The sequence below is a fragment of the Ammodytes marinus genome (genome assembly GCF_949987685.1).
Source record: "Ammodytes marinus genome assembly, chromosome: 11".
In the NCBI taxonomy this organism is placed as follows: Eukaryota; Metazoa; Chordata; class Actinopteri; order Uranoscopiformes; family Ammodytidae; genus Ammodytes; species Ammodytes marinus.
Window position 1 is genome coordinate 6,944,625 of NC_137215.1, and position 14,266 is coordinate 6,958,890.

Consider the following 14,266-nt stretch of genomic DNA (forward strand, 5'->3'; position numbering starts at 1 on the left):
GTGTCCTCGAGGCAAAATACTCCCAACCTTTGGTAAATGGTTATTTTCCAAAGCAGTGACATATTTGTGACCAAAACATAATTTTAAAGATAAGTAAGTTGAGGAGGTATGGTGTAAGCCAGCGCATACTTGAGATGGCAAACATTTACATACTTTTAACATAACTGCCTGGTACGGAAGCCTGAGTGTGACAAATTGAAAATAAATTCCACAAATTGTTAATATTGCAGGGAAGGCGATTGGCAAGTCAAAAAACAACTTCCAACAATATTTGATGGAGCAGTAGGCCTACACAGGAAGGCTAATGGCAAATATCGCAGACCCTTCCCGCTCACTACACACAGCATTTGAGCTGCTAGATTCAGGAACAGAGCTCGCCACAACATGTTTAAGAAGTATTTTATTCCCTCTGCCATTCAGACATTGATTGAACACAATCTGATTTTACTGAGAACACTAGATATTTCAGATTACTTCATTTATTAGCTTGAATTTCTATTTGCACTACATTCTGTCTCTGATGTGTGATTTGTATGTTTTATTGTTATGTTGTGCCATCTACGGTGCTGCTTGAAAGTATGTGAACCCCTTGAGCCCTTTTGAATTGTATTTATTTTAACCATTATTAATTCATTTTTATCAATACCAGTATTTTTTATATGAAATAACAGATGTTTGTTTATCAATTCAAACATTTTCTTTTCCGGAAATCAATTGTTAAAACAGAAAAAACAAATGATTTACCAAGTTTTGTACGTGCAAAAGTTTGTGAACCCTGAGCTGCATTGCTTAAATTGAGCAGGTAAACACAATCAGGTGGGCCAAATTGAGTGATGGAATGGACCAATGTAATAGGAGATCTTTGGGGAAGAAATTGGGCAGCACTAGACAAAACAGAGACAAAACCAGGTCAGTTTAGGCTCAACAAAGTGAACCCATACTGGTCAGACATCCTAAAATGGAAAGAAAATTTCAGAGGATCTCAGGAATAGAGTTGTGATGTTACACTTTTGTCTGGGGACAGCTATAAATTAATTTAAAAAAAAGGTTTGAGCTCAATCGGTCCACCATGAGAGAAATTATCTACAAATGGAGAGCTCTAACAGTGACTGAACATCTGCCGAGAAGTGGATTTCCTTCCAAAATATCCACAAGCGCCACAAGAAAAAAATATTTTTCAGTTAAAAGCCAACCCAAACATTATCACATCTAGTGATTTGCAGACCCCTATTGCAGCATCTGGGACAGATGTGCATGGTTTCACAATAAGAAGACAACTCAGTCAACATAGCTACCTGTCTGTCTGTCTGTCTTTATTTTATTTTTTTTTGTTATGCTGAGGAAGCTGGGAAAGAGGGTGGGTATTGGAGGGGTTAAGAAATCATAATTTGGAAAAAACTGAAAATGCCTCTAACAGTAACTGTTTCTGAATGTATACCATACTGCCTCATTTTCTTCAATAAAATGTTTAAACAAAAAAAAACATAGCTACCATGGGAGGGTTGCTGAAGAAGCCTCTGCTCTCAAAAAAGAACAAAACTGCTTGTCACAACTTTGCCAGAGAGCCCCTGGAGATATCTGAAGTCTTCTGGAAGTCTATTCTGTGGACAAATTAGTCCAAAATTTAACTGTTTGGTCATAACCAAAACCGCCATGTTTGGGCAAAAACGCAACTCTGCATATCACCAAAAGAACCATCTCCCAAGTGAAGAATGGTGGTGGCATATGGTCTGCACATCACTAGATGTAATGTTTGGGTTGGCCTTTACCAGACAAATCTCTTTTCTTGTGGCGCTTGTGGATATTTTTGAAGGAAGTCTACTTCTAGGCAGATGTTCAGTCACTCTTAAAGCTCTCCATTTGTAAATTATTTGCCTCACGGTGGATCGATGGAGCTCAAACTTATTTTAAAATGAATGTATAGCTGTCCCCAGACAAATGTGCAACATCACAACTATTCCTGAGATACTGTGAGATTTTATTTCCCTTTTGGCATGTCTGACCTACAGTATATGGGTTAACTTTGGTGAGCCTAAACTGACCTGGTTGTATCTCTGTTTTATCTAGGTCAGCCCAATTTCTTCCCAAAAGATCTCTCATTACATTGGTCCATTTAATTCACTCAATTTGGCCCACCTGATTGTGTTTACCTGGGGTACAGGGTTCACACACTTTTCCACATACATAAGTTGCCAAATCAATGGTTTTATCCGTTTTAACAATTGATGAGAAAAAAAAAAGTTTAATTCATAAACAAACAACTGTTATTTCATATAAAAAAATACTGGTATTGATAAAAATGAATGATTAATGGTTACACTGAATAAAATTCCAAAATTCTCAAGGGGTTCAGATACTTTCAAGCAGCACTGTATGTGTAATGTGTGTACTTGTGTTCATTGGGAGAGGCCAAAGACAATTTTCCACCATGGTGGACAATAAAGTCAATGTTATCCGATCTCATCTAATCTAATCTATGACTAAATCAGCAGTAAAATTTGTGTCAAACTCTGCAGCTAAGATTTGACGAGACTCGGTTCTCTAAAAAAACACAAGCTTTTGTTCGAATAGCCACAAAAGTTTAGCGCATTGTGAACAATTTTTTTCTTCCAAAAGTCAGTACAGAAGCAGAAAGGAGCAACATATGACACAACTCATCCTCATTCATTCATAATGTACCCTGGCAGTTTTTAAAGTTCATCCCGCAGACTTTCTGCTAGCCCATGTACAGCCGGGATGATCAGACATCATCCCATGACTCCACTCAGTAGATGAAAGAACACTTTGTCATCCAAGAGCAACGTTTCACAATGTAAGACTCCACATACACCATAGTAACCTCCCAGACATAAACCTTTGCCAGTCATGCTTTTTTGAGTTGTCAACCATGTGTTACTGACCTATAGTAACTGCAGTGAATGGGATGTGTCTTTTAGGGAGGGATCATGGCTCTTTTAAAGATGTACCGGCACCATCTGCTGCACAAGTAGAGCTACTGCAGGGACAGACAAAGATGCTGCACCACAGATTCAGTCTCACATCTTGAAGCAATAGGTGAGCTTGTGAAGAAAAACTCTGACTGTGAAGATACCTATCTTTTTCAATGAGCACACACAAACAACTGAAAAAGTGAACACAAAACAAAATAAAACAACCAGTACTCTTAATAAAAATTTTAATAAAAATGTCCCGCTGGGTGACATTTTCTGACATTTTACACACAAACTGAAAGCGCAAAAAATAAAGAATTGACCGATGAATCAATATTCAAAATCTTAATTTGTTGCAGCCTTACCACGTAGTCCCAAAAGAATGTCTAGACCTGTGTGTGTCGAACCACAGGTTTAAGATTATTGTCAGTGGTAACAAACCTCTCCGATATCATCTAGCATACAGTACGTCATTCAACTCCATATTAGGTTTCTAAAGCAACCAGAGTTACTGTTCATGGGTCAAAAAAGCCAACTCTGAAGAAAACGTTTTGCTACCTCTCAAAAAGCAGCACCAGTTCACAATGAGGCGTGTGGGGGAACATGTCCACGGGCACAGCCAGAGTTGGAGAAAAGGCCTCCCCTGTGAGTTTCTTCTGTGGGTCGGGCGCACAACAGAGCTCCCTAAAGTTCCTCATGGCCTCCCCGTCCGGTTTACAGGAGACGTAGACCAGCCTGCGGATAGCCGGTGTGTTTCGTAGGGCCCGGACCACTTTATGGTGCAGGCCGCCTCGGGCTGGGTTTACTACGGCCGCCGCTAGTCCTCCCTTCAGCTGAGACATCAGTCCAGGCAGCACCACCTCTGCTTTCCCTGGTATAAACTCACAGTTCAGTACGTTGCTTAGAGCCGCGTTGTGCCTGGCGTCTTCCACTGCCTGCTCTATTAGCTCAACGCCTATAATTCTGTCCACTCTGGGGGATGCAGTGATCCCGATGGCCCCCGTGCCACAGCACACATCCAGGAGGGTCCCACCAACCTTAGTCCTCCCTCCTCCGCTCTCCCCGTGGATTGGGACACACAGGTCTCTCACTGTCCCGTACAGCACCTCGGCAGCAGCCTGGTTCACCTGGAAGAAGGCATCGGCCGAGATGCGGAACTTGAAGCCCAGCACCTGTAAGAGCAAAATGATATTAGGAACAGCAATGAAAACACAAACATAATGCAGGGATAACCCTTGTAGGGAGATCATAATAAGCCAAAAAAAAACTATTACAAATGGCATGTAGAGTTTGGAACACAAGGGCATTTACGAGGCAAAGATGGTCTAAAGTGAGATGCTATTGCAATGCATTATTTATGGGAACTGTATGATTTAACTTCATCTTGGTCTTGACTTGGTGTCAACTTCTCAAAATCTCGGCCATGACTTGGTCTGGGTTTACATGATCTTGACTACAACTCTAGAGCTGAAGGTCAAACAGTGTAAGCAATTTTCCTTTACGTTGTTCCAGTGTTATAATTACTGATGAAAATACATCGGGATTTTGTCATGTATTAATTTAGCAAAATAAAAGCTTCAACATCTGAAAACACTTTAAAAGTGTAAAAAGGCACGACCTATTTTGCACTGTAACTTGTGTGTCACCAAATAAAGGCTCCACACTCTCCACGTGCTCTACTACAGTAGGTGAACATGAGATTACGAAATCGCAGTGCTTGAATGTTTTGGGAAGTCCCCTGCAGTGACACATCCTCTGTACCTTTGCCCTAATTATGACAATGTACTAATATATTACCTCCTCGTAAATGTGTGGCTGACCGTGCAGCAGCTGGTAGGGGGATTCCTCGTGGGTGCAGCGGGTCATGGTGCACTCCTGGAAGAACAGAGAGTCCAGCTGACATACCGATCCATCCCCACGCGTAAAGTAATCCACCAGCTCTGCCTTATGGGCCGCCACCTCTTCCGGGGTGAGTGTTTGTGGATGGAAGTACACTATGACCATGGTGTGGCCCTTTGCATTGGTCCTTATTGTTATCTCTCTCCAGTGGCCCCCATCATGGAACAGCAAACAGGGCTCCAGTGGGGAGAGGCGGAGGAAGTCCTGGTAGCACCTGGCCACCAGTTTGTGTTTCTCTGGCATGTTGAGAAGGTGGTCTCCATTGATGCACACTAGGTTCCCCTCCCTGCCCGTGCCAATGTAAAACCCCACTGTCTTGGCATTTCCATCCGCTCCCCTGTTGACAGAAAAGGTGGACTTGTTGCGGTAGCCTTCTGTCACAGGCGATGGCAGGACAGGCAAGACAGGGAAAGTGAGCTTACTTCTATAAGGTGTGGAGGACTGCGATTGGATGTCACCTGATAGATGAGAACAGAGCCGGGATAGTGTCCTCTCCTGGTGCTTTTGCTTGGTCTCAAGCTGTTCCTCGTAACTCAACCTCCACAAAGGGGTCACCACATCAGCCAGCCTTTCCTCCAAGGACGTATGCTCATTCCAGAGGGGATTCTTCTGACGTTTTCTCCGAGTTTTCCTACCTGGTGGCGCTGGTCTACTCTGGTCAGCTATAATCGAGTCATTTGTCGACACATTCAGACTGGTTTGCCTCAGAACATGCAGAAGCTTTCGTTTAAGAAATGTGACAGACCTGCTGCTGCTGCATGTAGCTCCCAAAGTCATTCTTACTTTTTTTTTTAAATAGCTTTTTTATGGCTGGAGTTGCTGCAAATGTGAGCTAATACCACGTCGAATATCAGGGCAACTGAATGCATAAAATGAATACTTTAAACTTTAAATATCTGTGTAAAAACCTAGCTTTAGCCGGGTGTTAACGAAGCGCATGCTGAAGGTGCCTGTCAACTGTTATGAGGTATAACATAGGAGTCTCCCGACGTCATCTAAGCGCGTCCACGGGCAAGTAAACATTTCCGCTGTGTCGCGATCGCGATGGACTCAAACAAGGACGAAGCGGATCGGTGCATTAAAATAGCCCTGATTGCAGTCAGCAACAACCAGCCGGACAAAGCCAAGAAGTTTCTGGAGAAGGCAGAGCGTCTCTTTCCGACAGATCAGGCCAAAAGTACGTCGAGTGAACGTCTGTTTTCGCCGGTGATTTCGTCTAAAGATTGGGGGGCCATCGCTGTGTAACCAAATCAGCTAACGTTAGCATAACCGTCCTAACGTTACACCAGCGGCCCCTAAACGGAGCTGGTATTTGTAGTTTTTTGTCCGACAACGCCACCACCCGTGACTTCTGTAATATATCGGGTGACTTAATGTCTTAAAATGGTTCTTGCTCAATCGCAGTTTGCATGTATATCTTTGACGTCTTCGCTAGCAGCCACAGTGCTAACCGTTAGCTCACCGTGCTAGTAGGGAATTGGGTAGCAAACTCAGACAGGTGTCATCCTTGAATAATATGGCTGACCCTTTTCTCCTCTCTCTCTCTCTCTCTTCAGAATTATTAGAGTCGTTATTGCAAAATGGAAAGCCTCCGGAGGAGAACGGCGGTCCTGCGAACGGAGATGGGTCGAGTACGAGGCACCGCGGGCGGACAGAGGAAGGTGATGCGTCCGGGCCGAGGGCCACAGACACGGCTAAACCGTACACGGCTGATCAAGTGGAAGCTGTCAGAAAGTCAGTGGATATGTTTATTCTGTTTTATTGACACCGTAACTACAATACAGTAGAGATGACTAAATGAAGTGACATTGCATGATTTACTCAGTCTGATATCAATCAATTTTGTGGAGATTGACTGATTTATTTCCCATAGGGGATTCATGTATACTGGGGTGATTGTGTCGTGATCAAGCATTCAAAAATGAAGCACTTTAAAATAAACATGCCATTGGCATATTTGAAAATGGCTAAATCAATTGCACAAATTGTATCCAGATTACTTTCTTCTTTTTGATTGCTGACCGTCCATTGTGAGACTGCAACTTTGTTCAATGTTTTATAAAGAGCAGATATCACTCTTTTGGATACATTGATAAGAGTTACTTTGTGTCATGACTGCTATCTTAATAAGGTGTCAGACATCATGTTATTAAAGTGTTCCTACAGATTCTTAATAAGTCTCGAAAAGGCATTGAATTAGTTAATCTAAATAAGGCCTCAATTTGTATTAAAATGTCTACAATCAATGTTTTTTTCCTATAACTCGGGTGACATAAACAACAGTTTTAATGTCGTAAACCTAATTTGCCTAAACCTGTAAGAGCCCTGTACTATCTCGGGGACTGTTGTGTTTTTAATGTTTTATCAGTTCTCCTCAAGTTTGTTTTCTGTATTCCTTTACTTCAGGATAAAGAGCTGTAAAGATTATTACCAAATTCTTGCTGTGGAAAAGACCGCCAATGAGGAGGATCTTAAAAAGGCTTACAGAAAGTTGGCACTGAAATTTCATCCCGATAAAAATCACGCACCTGGAGCTACAGAGGCATTTAAAGGTAAATGAAAAGTTAACTCCTCTTCCATTTTATGGAGTAACATTTTACTGTAAACCAACTAAGTGCAAAATGTTAGTGTTTTTTTTTAATCGTATTAATAGTTTTCTTGTGCTGTAGCTATTGGTAATGCCTATGCCACGCTGAGTAACACTGATAAGCGAAGGCAGTATGACCAGTATGGAGAGGAGCGAACACACCCAACCAGACAGAGACAACATCGTGATTTTGAAGCAGACATCTCACCTGAGGACCTCTTTAACATGTTCTTTGGTGGAGGCTTCCCTTCAAGTAAGTAGAGGCCGTATTAATGTAGGGTCTGACAGTATGTTCACCACTAGATGCCACTAAACATTCCCATATTAAACTCTGCAGCTTTTACTTCAAGAACAAGGTTTATGTGATTACATAGAGGTATTGCATACCCTGCTACTGACTATGTCAACGATCATTCAATATGTTTTTAGCTTGGCTTTGTGCCTGTCAAACAGCAATCAGTTACACATGCTAAACATTTTGTATGCAAGTCAACTTATTTAGCTTATATTACATATGTTTTTTTGGGTTCATCTCGAGGTAACGCATTTTCTAAGAGGGACTGTCTTCCTTACATACTGAGCAAACAGTTGCACACTAGTCGATGGGCCTCGTGCGTGTAGTTCCTGTGCTGTCTCCTGCAGAGTTGCCTCGGCTTAGCTCTTATCAGAGATCACTCTCTAGTTACAGTCAACAATATGGAGCCGTCTGATTGGCTGTCTGTTGAGCCCTGTGAATCCCTTTCATTTATGATTTCACCTTTTTTTCACCTTTCACGAGCAAGAGAAGAAAAAAAACAGGCATTATAAATACTGCTGTTTATCCTATCCTTAAAATCTCCAGTAAAAACACAGAGCTATTTCCTCTCATTTCCTGTATATATATTTTTTTTTTCATCCAATCACAGCATGATGTAATTCATGCTCACTTTTTAGAATGGACAGGCTAAAACCCAAAGTTAATGTCCTGAAAATAGATTGGACTTATCAAACGTCATGGGCTTGCTTGACTAGCATTGTTGAAAAATGTAAACCCAATTCCTAAATGCTTCCTTCTCCCTGGCTGATTATGTGATAATCAGTGATAACAGCTGCTGCTTTCACATGGCCTATAGTCACAGCACTTTAACTGAATTTCTTCTTCTTCTTCTTCTTTTTTCAAATTCTTTTTTAGGCAATGTCCACGTTTACAGAAATGGAAGAATGCACTTTGCACATCAAAACAGGCAAGAAAGACGAGAACCACAGAGAGAGGTGAGTCTTTGTCCGTACATCCCATTTGCATTGTGTACCAGCGGATGTACTGTACACTCTACTATTGAACACATAATCGAATGTTTTCTTTTCTCTGTCCATACAGGGAGGCCTGGCTCTCATTGTCCAGCTGATGCCCATCGTAATCCTCATCATTGTGTCTGCTCTCAGCCAGATGATGGTCACCCAGCCCCCCTACAGCCTTAGCTACCGCCCGTAAGTGCACTTGCGGTGTACACTCGCCACTCACTCACATTATTTTCTGAAGTTGTGTTAAAATATCTCTACGTCTGTTTAACTCTCTCTTTTTATTTTTTGTTTTCTAATGTCTTCTCCATACATCAGGTCAGTCGGACATATTAATAAAAGGCATACAGCGAGCCTGAAGGTGCCTTTCTATGTGGGTGACCGTTTCAACGAGGAATATTCTGGGAATAACCTGCGGAATGTTGACAGAAGTGTAGAGGAAGACTACATCTCCAATCTCCGGAACAACTGTTGGAAAGAGAAGCAGCAGAGTGAGTTTACATCCAGGACGAGCCCAAGATTATTTATTTGTTTGTGATCGTTTGATTTGCTGGTCATCTTCTTGATTCATTGTTTAGTCTTTTAAAATGTTGGTCGCAACTGTACGGTTTGTATGCCACCTAGATTTCAAGTGGTTTTCTCTAATATAGGGTAGGTTTGATGTGCTGTAAATTCATATTCAAAATGAAATAAGTTTTTTTGAGTTCATAAGTTTTCCAAAGGAATAATTTAACACTATTGTTTCATTTCATATTTAATACCTGGTTGAGATGTGTATTCTACTCTCCTCTCCTAATATTTTTTTACTTCTTAAGATAGATCATATTTATTTAATCTATTAAAAAAAAAATTCATATTCTGTAACTTGTTTTATTGTGTCCACCATCATACTGTGTGTGTGTGTGTGTGTGTGTGTGTGTGTGTGTGTGTGTGTGTGTGTGTGTGTGTGTGTGTGTGTGTGTGTGTGTGTGTGTGTGTGTGTGTGTGTGTGTGTGTGTGTGTGTGTGTGTGTGTGTGTGTGTGTGTGTGTGTGTGTGTGTGTGTGTGTGTGTGTGTGTGTGTGTGTGTGTGTGTGTGTGTGTGTGTGTGTGTGTGTGTGTGTGTGTGTGTGTGTGTGTACCTGGCAATAAACCTGATTCTCATTTCCTTACTTTCAGAGGAAGGCTTGCTGTATCGTGCTCGTTACTTTGGGGACTCTGAGTTATACCAGCGGGCCCAGCGGATGGGCACTCCCAGCTGTTCAAGACTATCTGAGATTCAAGTGATGCTGGACGGCTAGCAAAACCACTCCCACACATAAAGGTAAGTGTCCTCAAACAGCAGTGACACCACAGTATTAATGCTACTGTGAACCGCACAAGAACCACAAAGACTCCAGTGTTTTGCATGTTAAATCCCACTGTCAGATCACACATGCCGTTTGTTGCTTTTGGCAGTTTCTTTAAAGCGTACCAAATATGGTACGCTTTAATGGATTCTTTGGATGGATTCCTAACCCTCCAGGCTAATGTTGCCCTTAATGTGCATAATAAAATGTTCCTTTGTTCTTTAATTCATTACAGAGAGCATTTAGTCTATATATTGGTCCGTTAGCTTATGGACGTTTGTTATTGCAGTTGCATTGCAAGGCAAGGGCCGACACCTGATATTTGAGTCAGCTGTGTTGTCTCACATGTCGACTTTTCCCCACAAGCTTTTCTCTATACACCAACGAGAAGAGACTATTTTAACAAGGCCCCCACTCACAACTGCATTATCACGTGGTTGCTAGAACTTAAAACCAATAAAACGGTGTCAATAGAGGTTGCTCCCTATCAAGACGCTTTCACATTCATAAGGGAACTAGGCAAGGGGACCCAATGTCAGCGTTGATCTTTGCTATGTGTATGGAACCTCTTGCTGAAGCAATCAGGCAACAAGACAACATAAAGGGATTAACTATAGGGCAAGAATGTCATAAATTAGCATTGTATGCAGATGACATTATTTTATATCTTACTTCCCCTGAATACTCACTCCCAGAACTAATGGAAACAATAAAAGAATACAGTGACCATTCAGGATACAAAATTAATGAAAATAAATGTGAGTCTATATGCATAGGTAAACAACTGACAGATTACTCTAAAGGAAACCTCAGATTTAAGTGGAACCAAGATGAACTGAAATATTTAGGAATAATAATCCATACAGATTTAAGTAAAGTTCACAAAGTTAATTATCAGAATCTAGAGAACAAAATCAAACAGGATCTGAACAGGTGGAAAACTATACCGGACTCTCTTTTTAGTAGGGTAGACACAATTAAAATGATGATACTCCCACAATTCCTTTTCCTTTTTCAGAACCTGCCAACATCAATTTCTTCCCAAAGTTTTAAAAGATGGAATGGCATAATAACTAAGTTTGTATGGAATAACAAAAGGAAAAGGGTCAAATTTAAAACATTAATAAAATCGAAAGAACATGGTGGACTAGCACTTCCAGACCTCCAAACCTATTTTCATGCCACACAAATAAATAACATATTGAAATGGACTAATGATAATATTAAAGCGAAGTGGCTTCCGATAGAAAAGGAACAAACTTTATTTTCAATAAAAACATTACCTTTCATTGATAGAAAAGATATGACACAACTGAAAGGACAAAACAGATGGATTAACAATACTTTATGTAATTGGAAACAAATTTGTAAAAAACATGATATAAATAAGGAATTACTCTATCTTAGAGAAATGGCATGGGATCCACATTTCAAACCAAACAAAATGGACAGTGTCTTAAAAGTCTGGTCCTTAAAAGGACTACAAATATATTCACAAATAATAACTAAGTATGAAGTAAATTCCTTTGATGATATTTTAAAGAAATATGATTTAGTCCAGTCAAATTTCTACAAATATTTACAACTTAGAAACTATATAAAAACCTTTCAAAAAAGAGCAGGCATTCACGAGCAGCATCCCTTAGTACAATTGATGATTAAAAACTATAATATTGACATCAAGAATACACTTTCCAAAATATATAAAGTACTACAAGAAAAGAATGAAACACAAGACACGGTGGCATTGAAGTGGAACTTAGAATTAGGGGGACAGTTAAAAGAAGAGGACTGGGAAAACATTTATAAAACAACAAACTCTAGGTTTTGGAGGGAGTACACATGGAAAATATACACAAGATTCTTTATCACACCAAAAATACAATCAAAGTTTAGGACATTAAATTCATCAGATTGTTGGAGAAATTGTGGGGGAAATAACGCAGACCATTCACATGTTTTCTACTTTTGCCCATCACTAAAGACCTTCTGGCAACTGATTGCAAATTCTATTATGAAAATTTTCCAAATTAACCAGGTACCTGAACCAAAATGTTTAACTTTAGGTGTAACACCGGCTGAACTCATATCAGAAAGAGACAAATACTTATTTAGGATACTTAGGATAGCAGCGTTTAAACAGATAACAAGGAACTGGCTAAAACCTAGTCCACCATCTTTTAAAAACTGGAAGTCAAACGTAAATAATATTTTAGAAATGGAAATAATTACCTATAGAATTAGAAACTGAGTTTTCGATACGATGGAATAAATGGTTAACATATATGGATTGTAATTAAATATTCTGAAGATAGTCGTGAAGAGTTTAACTTGTGTATATATATACTTTGTTTTCTTTTTTTGTGTTATATTTTATTTAATTTTTTTTTTCATATGTAGTATATGTGTACTGATGAATATATTTTGGCCTAGGCATATATGTGGATGTACGTGTACATATGTATATATATATGTGTGTGTGTGTGTGTGTGTGTGTGTGTGTGTGTGTGTGTGTGTGTGTGTGTGTGTGTGTGTGTGTGTGTGTGTGTGTGTGTGTGTGTGTGTGTGTGTGTGTGTGTGTGTGTGTGTGTGTGTGTGTGTGTGTGTGTGTGTATTATTTATCATTACTGTATTGTGTTGTTTTTGTTTATTTATTTACTTATTAATTTATTTATATTGTTTACATTTATAAAAAAAAAAGTGTAGAATGATGTAAATGTAAAAATAACTCATCAGAATACTATATGATCCTTCAATAAAGTATAAAAAAATAGAGGTTGCTGCTGATGGCTAAATGTGATGGGTTACCTATCTTATATCTTGAGCAAAGGGTCAAGTCTCTTGTCAGTTGCTTTCTGTGTTGAGATGAGCTTAAGCCTGTGGCTGCCGCAATAATGGGAAATGCATTTTTTTATAATTGCAATGATTTAAAGGACAGTTATTTATATAAGCTAAGCCACTGCAGCTCCAACAAATGTACAAACAAAAAGGAACACAATGTTAAAGGCGCAAGTCAGTATTTAAGTTTCACATGCATACTGCGTAACACATGTAGCTTACCACCACCAGTATGACTTTGTGTGAATGAATGATACCTGGAACCCTGTAAAGCTCTTGCAAGAAAAACGCTATATAAATCCAATCCATTATTATTATTAACCCCTTAGGTATTGAACAACAAGACACTTTTTGCGATACTCGATGGTATTGAGGCATTTTGGTCGATGCCAAAAAGGCACCGAACTTTGATACCCACCCGGCCCTAATAATGATTGATTTTTGTAAAAGTTCATGTGGATTATTTTTCTGGCTGTCTGTGCATGTTTACAAATCCAATACAAGTCCATCCTAATGTAGCTTTACAACCCCTTACACACAAATTTTTTTTTTTTCTTTTTTTCCCAGGTCTGTCTGTACTTGAATCTAATTTGAAGAAAACGGCCGGAGCCCACTCAAATTGGAGCAAATATCTGCAGCAAGACCAAGAAGAGAATCATAAAAATGCCTTACGTGCAGTTGTCAGCAGACTTCATAATCGGGGAACCTCTCTGCAACCTGTAGGCTGTAGATTGACTCCCTGTAGAACTGTGAGAAAACCTTTTTGAGTCGACTGCTGACATGTTTCTTAACTCGAGTGTCTTCAGGGGGGATGGCGAGAGAGTCTGCCTGACGTTGCAATGGAGATGTAAGAGCATAGTTGTCTATTTGAACGGTAAAACGCAGCTGCTACGATTTTAGCGTTCTCTGTCCCAGTCCTTTTTTTCTTTTTTTTTAATCCTTTCTAACATTTTGAGAAAACCCTCATGGCCTTCTCATAGACAAGATGTCTGAGCCACTCACAAAGGAACGTGTGTAATTTTTATAGTTCTTACCTATGTAAATATTATTCATTTTACTTTTAACAGTGCAGGGTTTATTAGAGTTAATATCATTTACTATAATGTTATTATGTGGATTTGCTTGTAGCCTGTTGAATCATAAAGTATTGAAAATTGTTGCACAAATAAAAGTACACCATATTTATTAAATTAACATGCTAAAATTGTATGACATTTTCTTTGAAATAAATTTGTCCAATGACTTGAATCGTGCAAATGTTGTCTTTTTAAACAATGCTAAAGAATGTACAGTCGGGGCGCCCTTAGCTCAGTTGGTAGGGCGTCCCCCCGGGCCGGGCCCAGCAGCAGACCCGGGTTCGATTCCCGCCTGCGGTCGTTCTCTGCATGTTCCTCCCCTCTCTGCCCC

The 14,266-nt window shown here is 39.9% G+C and overlaps 2 protein-coding genes across 2 annotated transcripts; one reads left to right on the forward strand and one right to left on the reverse strand.

Moving 5' to 3' along the window:
- Positions 1–3,340: 3,340 nt before the first annotated feature.
- On the reverse strand, positions 3,341–5,658 carry trmt2b (tRNA methyltransferase 2 homolog B). Its single transcript, XM_080036458.1, has 2 exons — positions 4,728–5,658; positions 3,341–4,102 (listed from the first exon to the last, which is right to left on the reverse strand). Exons 1-2 carry the CDS (start codon positions 5,604–5,606, stop codon positions 3,485–3,487), a joined length of 1,497 nt encoding a protein of 498 aa, XP_079892584.1. The 5' UTR covers positions 5,607–5,658; the 3' UTR covers positions 3,341–3,484.
- A 210-nt stretch (positions 5,659–5,868) lies between these two features.
- On the forward strand, positions 5,869–14,049 carry dnajb12a (DnaJ heat shock protein family (Hsp40) member B12a). The gene is made up of 9 exons (XM_080036636.1): positions 5,869–6,006; positions 6,386–6,563; positions 7,236–7,381; positions 7,499–7,669; positions 8,588–8,667; positions 8,774–8,883; positions 9,013–9,185; positions 9,852–9,996; positions 13,427–14,049. Exons 1-8 carry the CDS (start codon positions 5,874–5,876, stop codon positions 9,971–9,973), a joined length of 1,113 nt encoding a protein of 370 aa, XP_079892762.1. The 5' UTR covers positions 5,869–5,873; the 3' UTR covers positions 9,974–9,996; positions 13,427–14,049.
- The last annotated feature ends 217 nt before the right edge of the window (positions 14,050–14,266 follow it).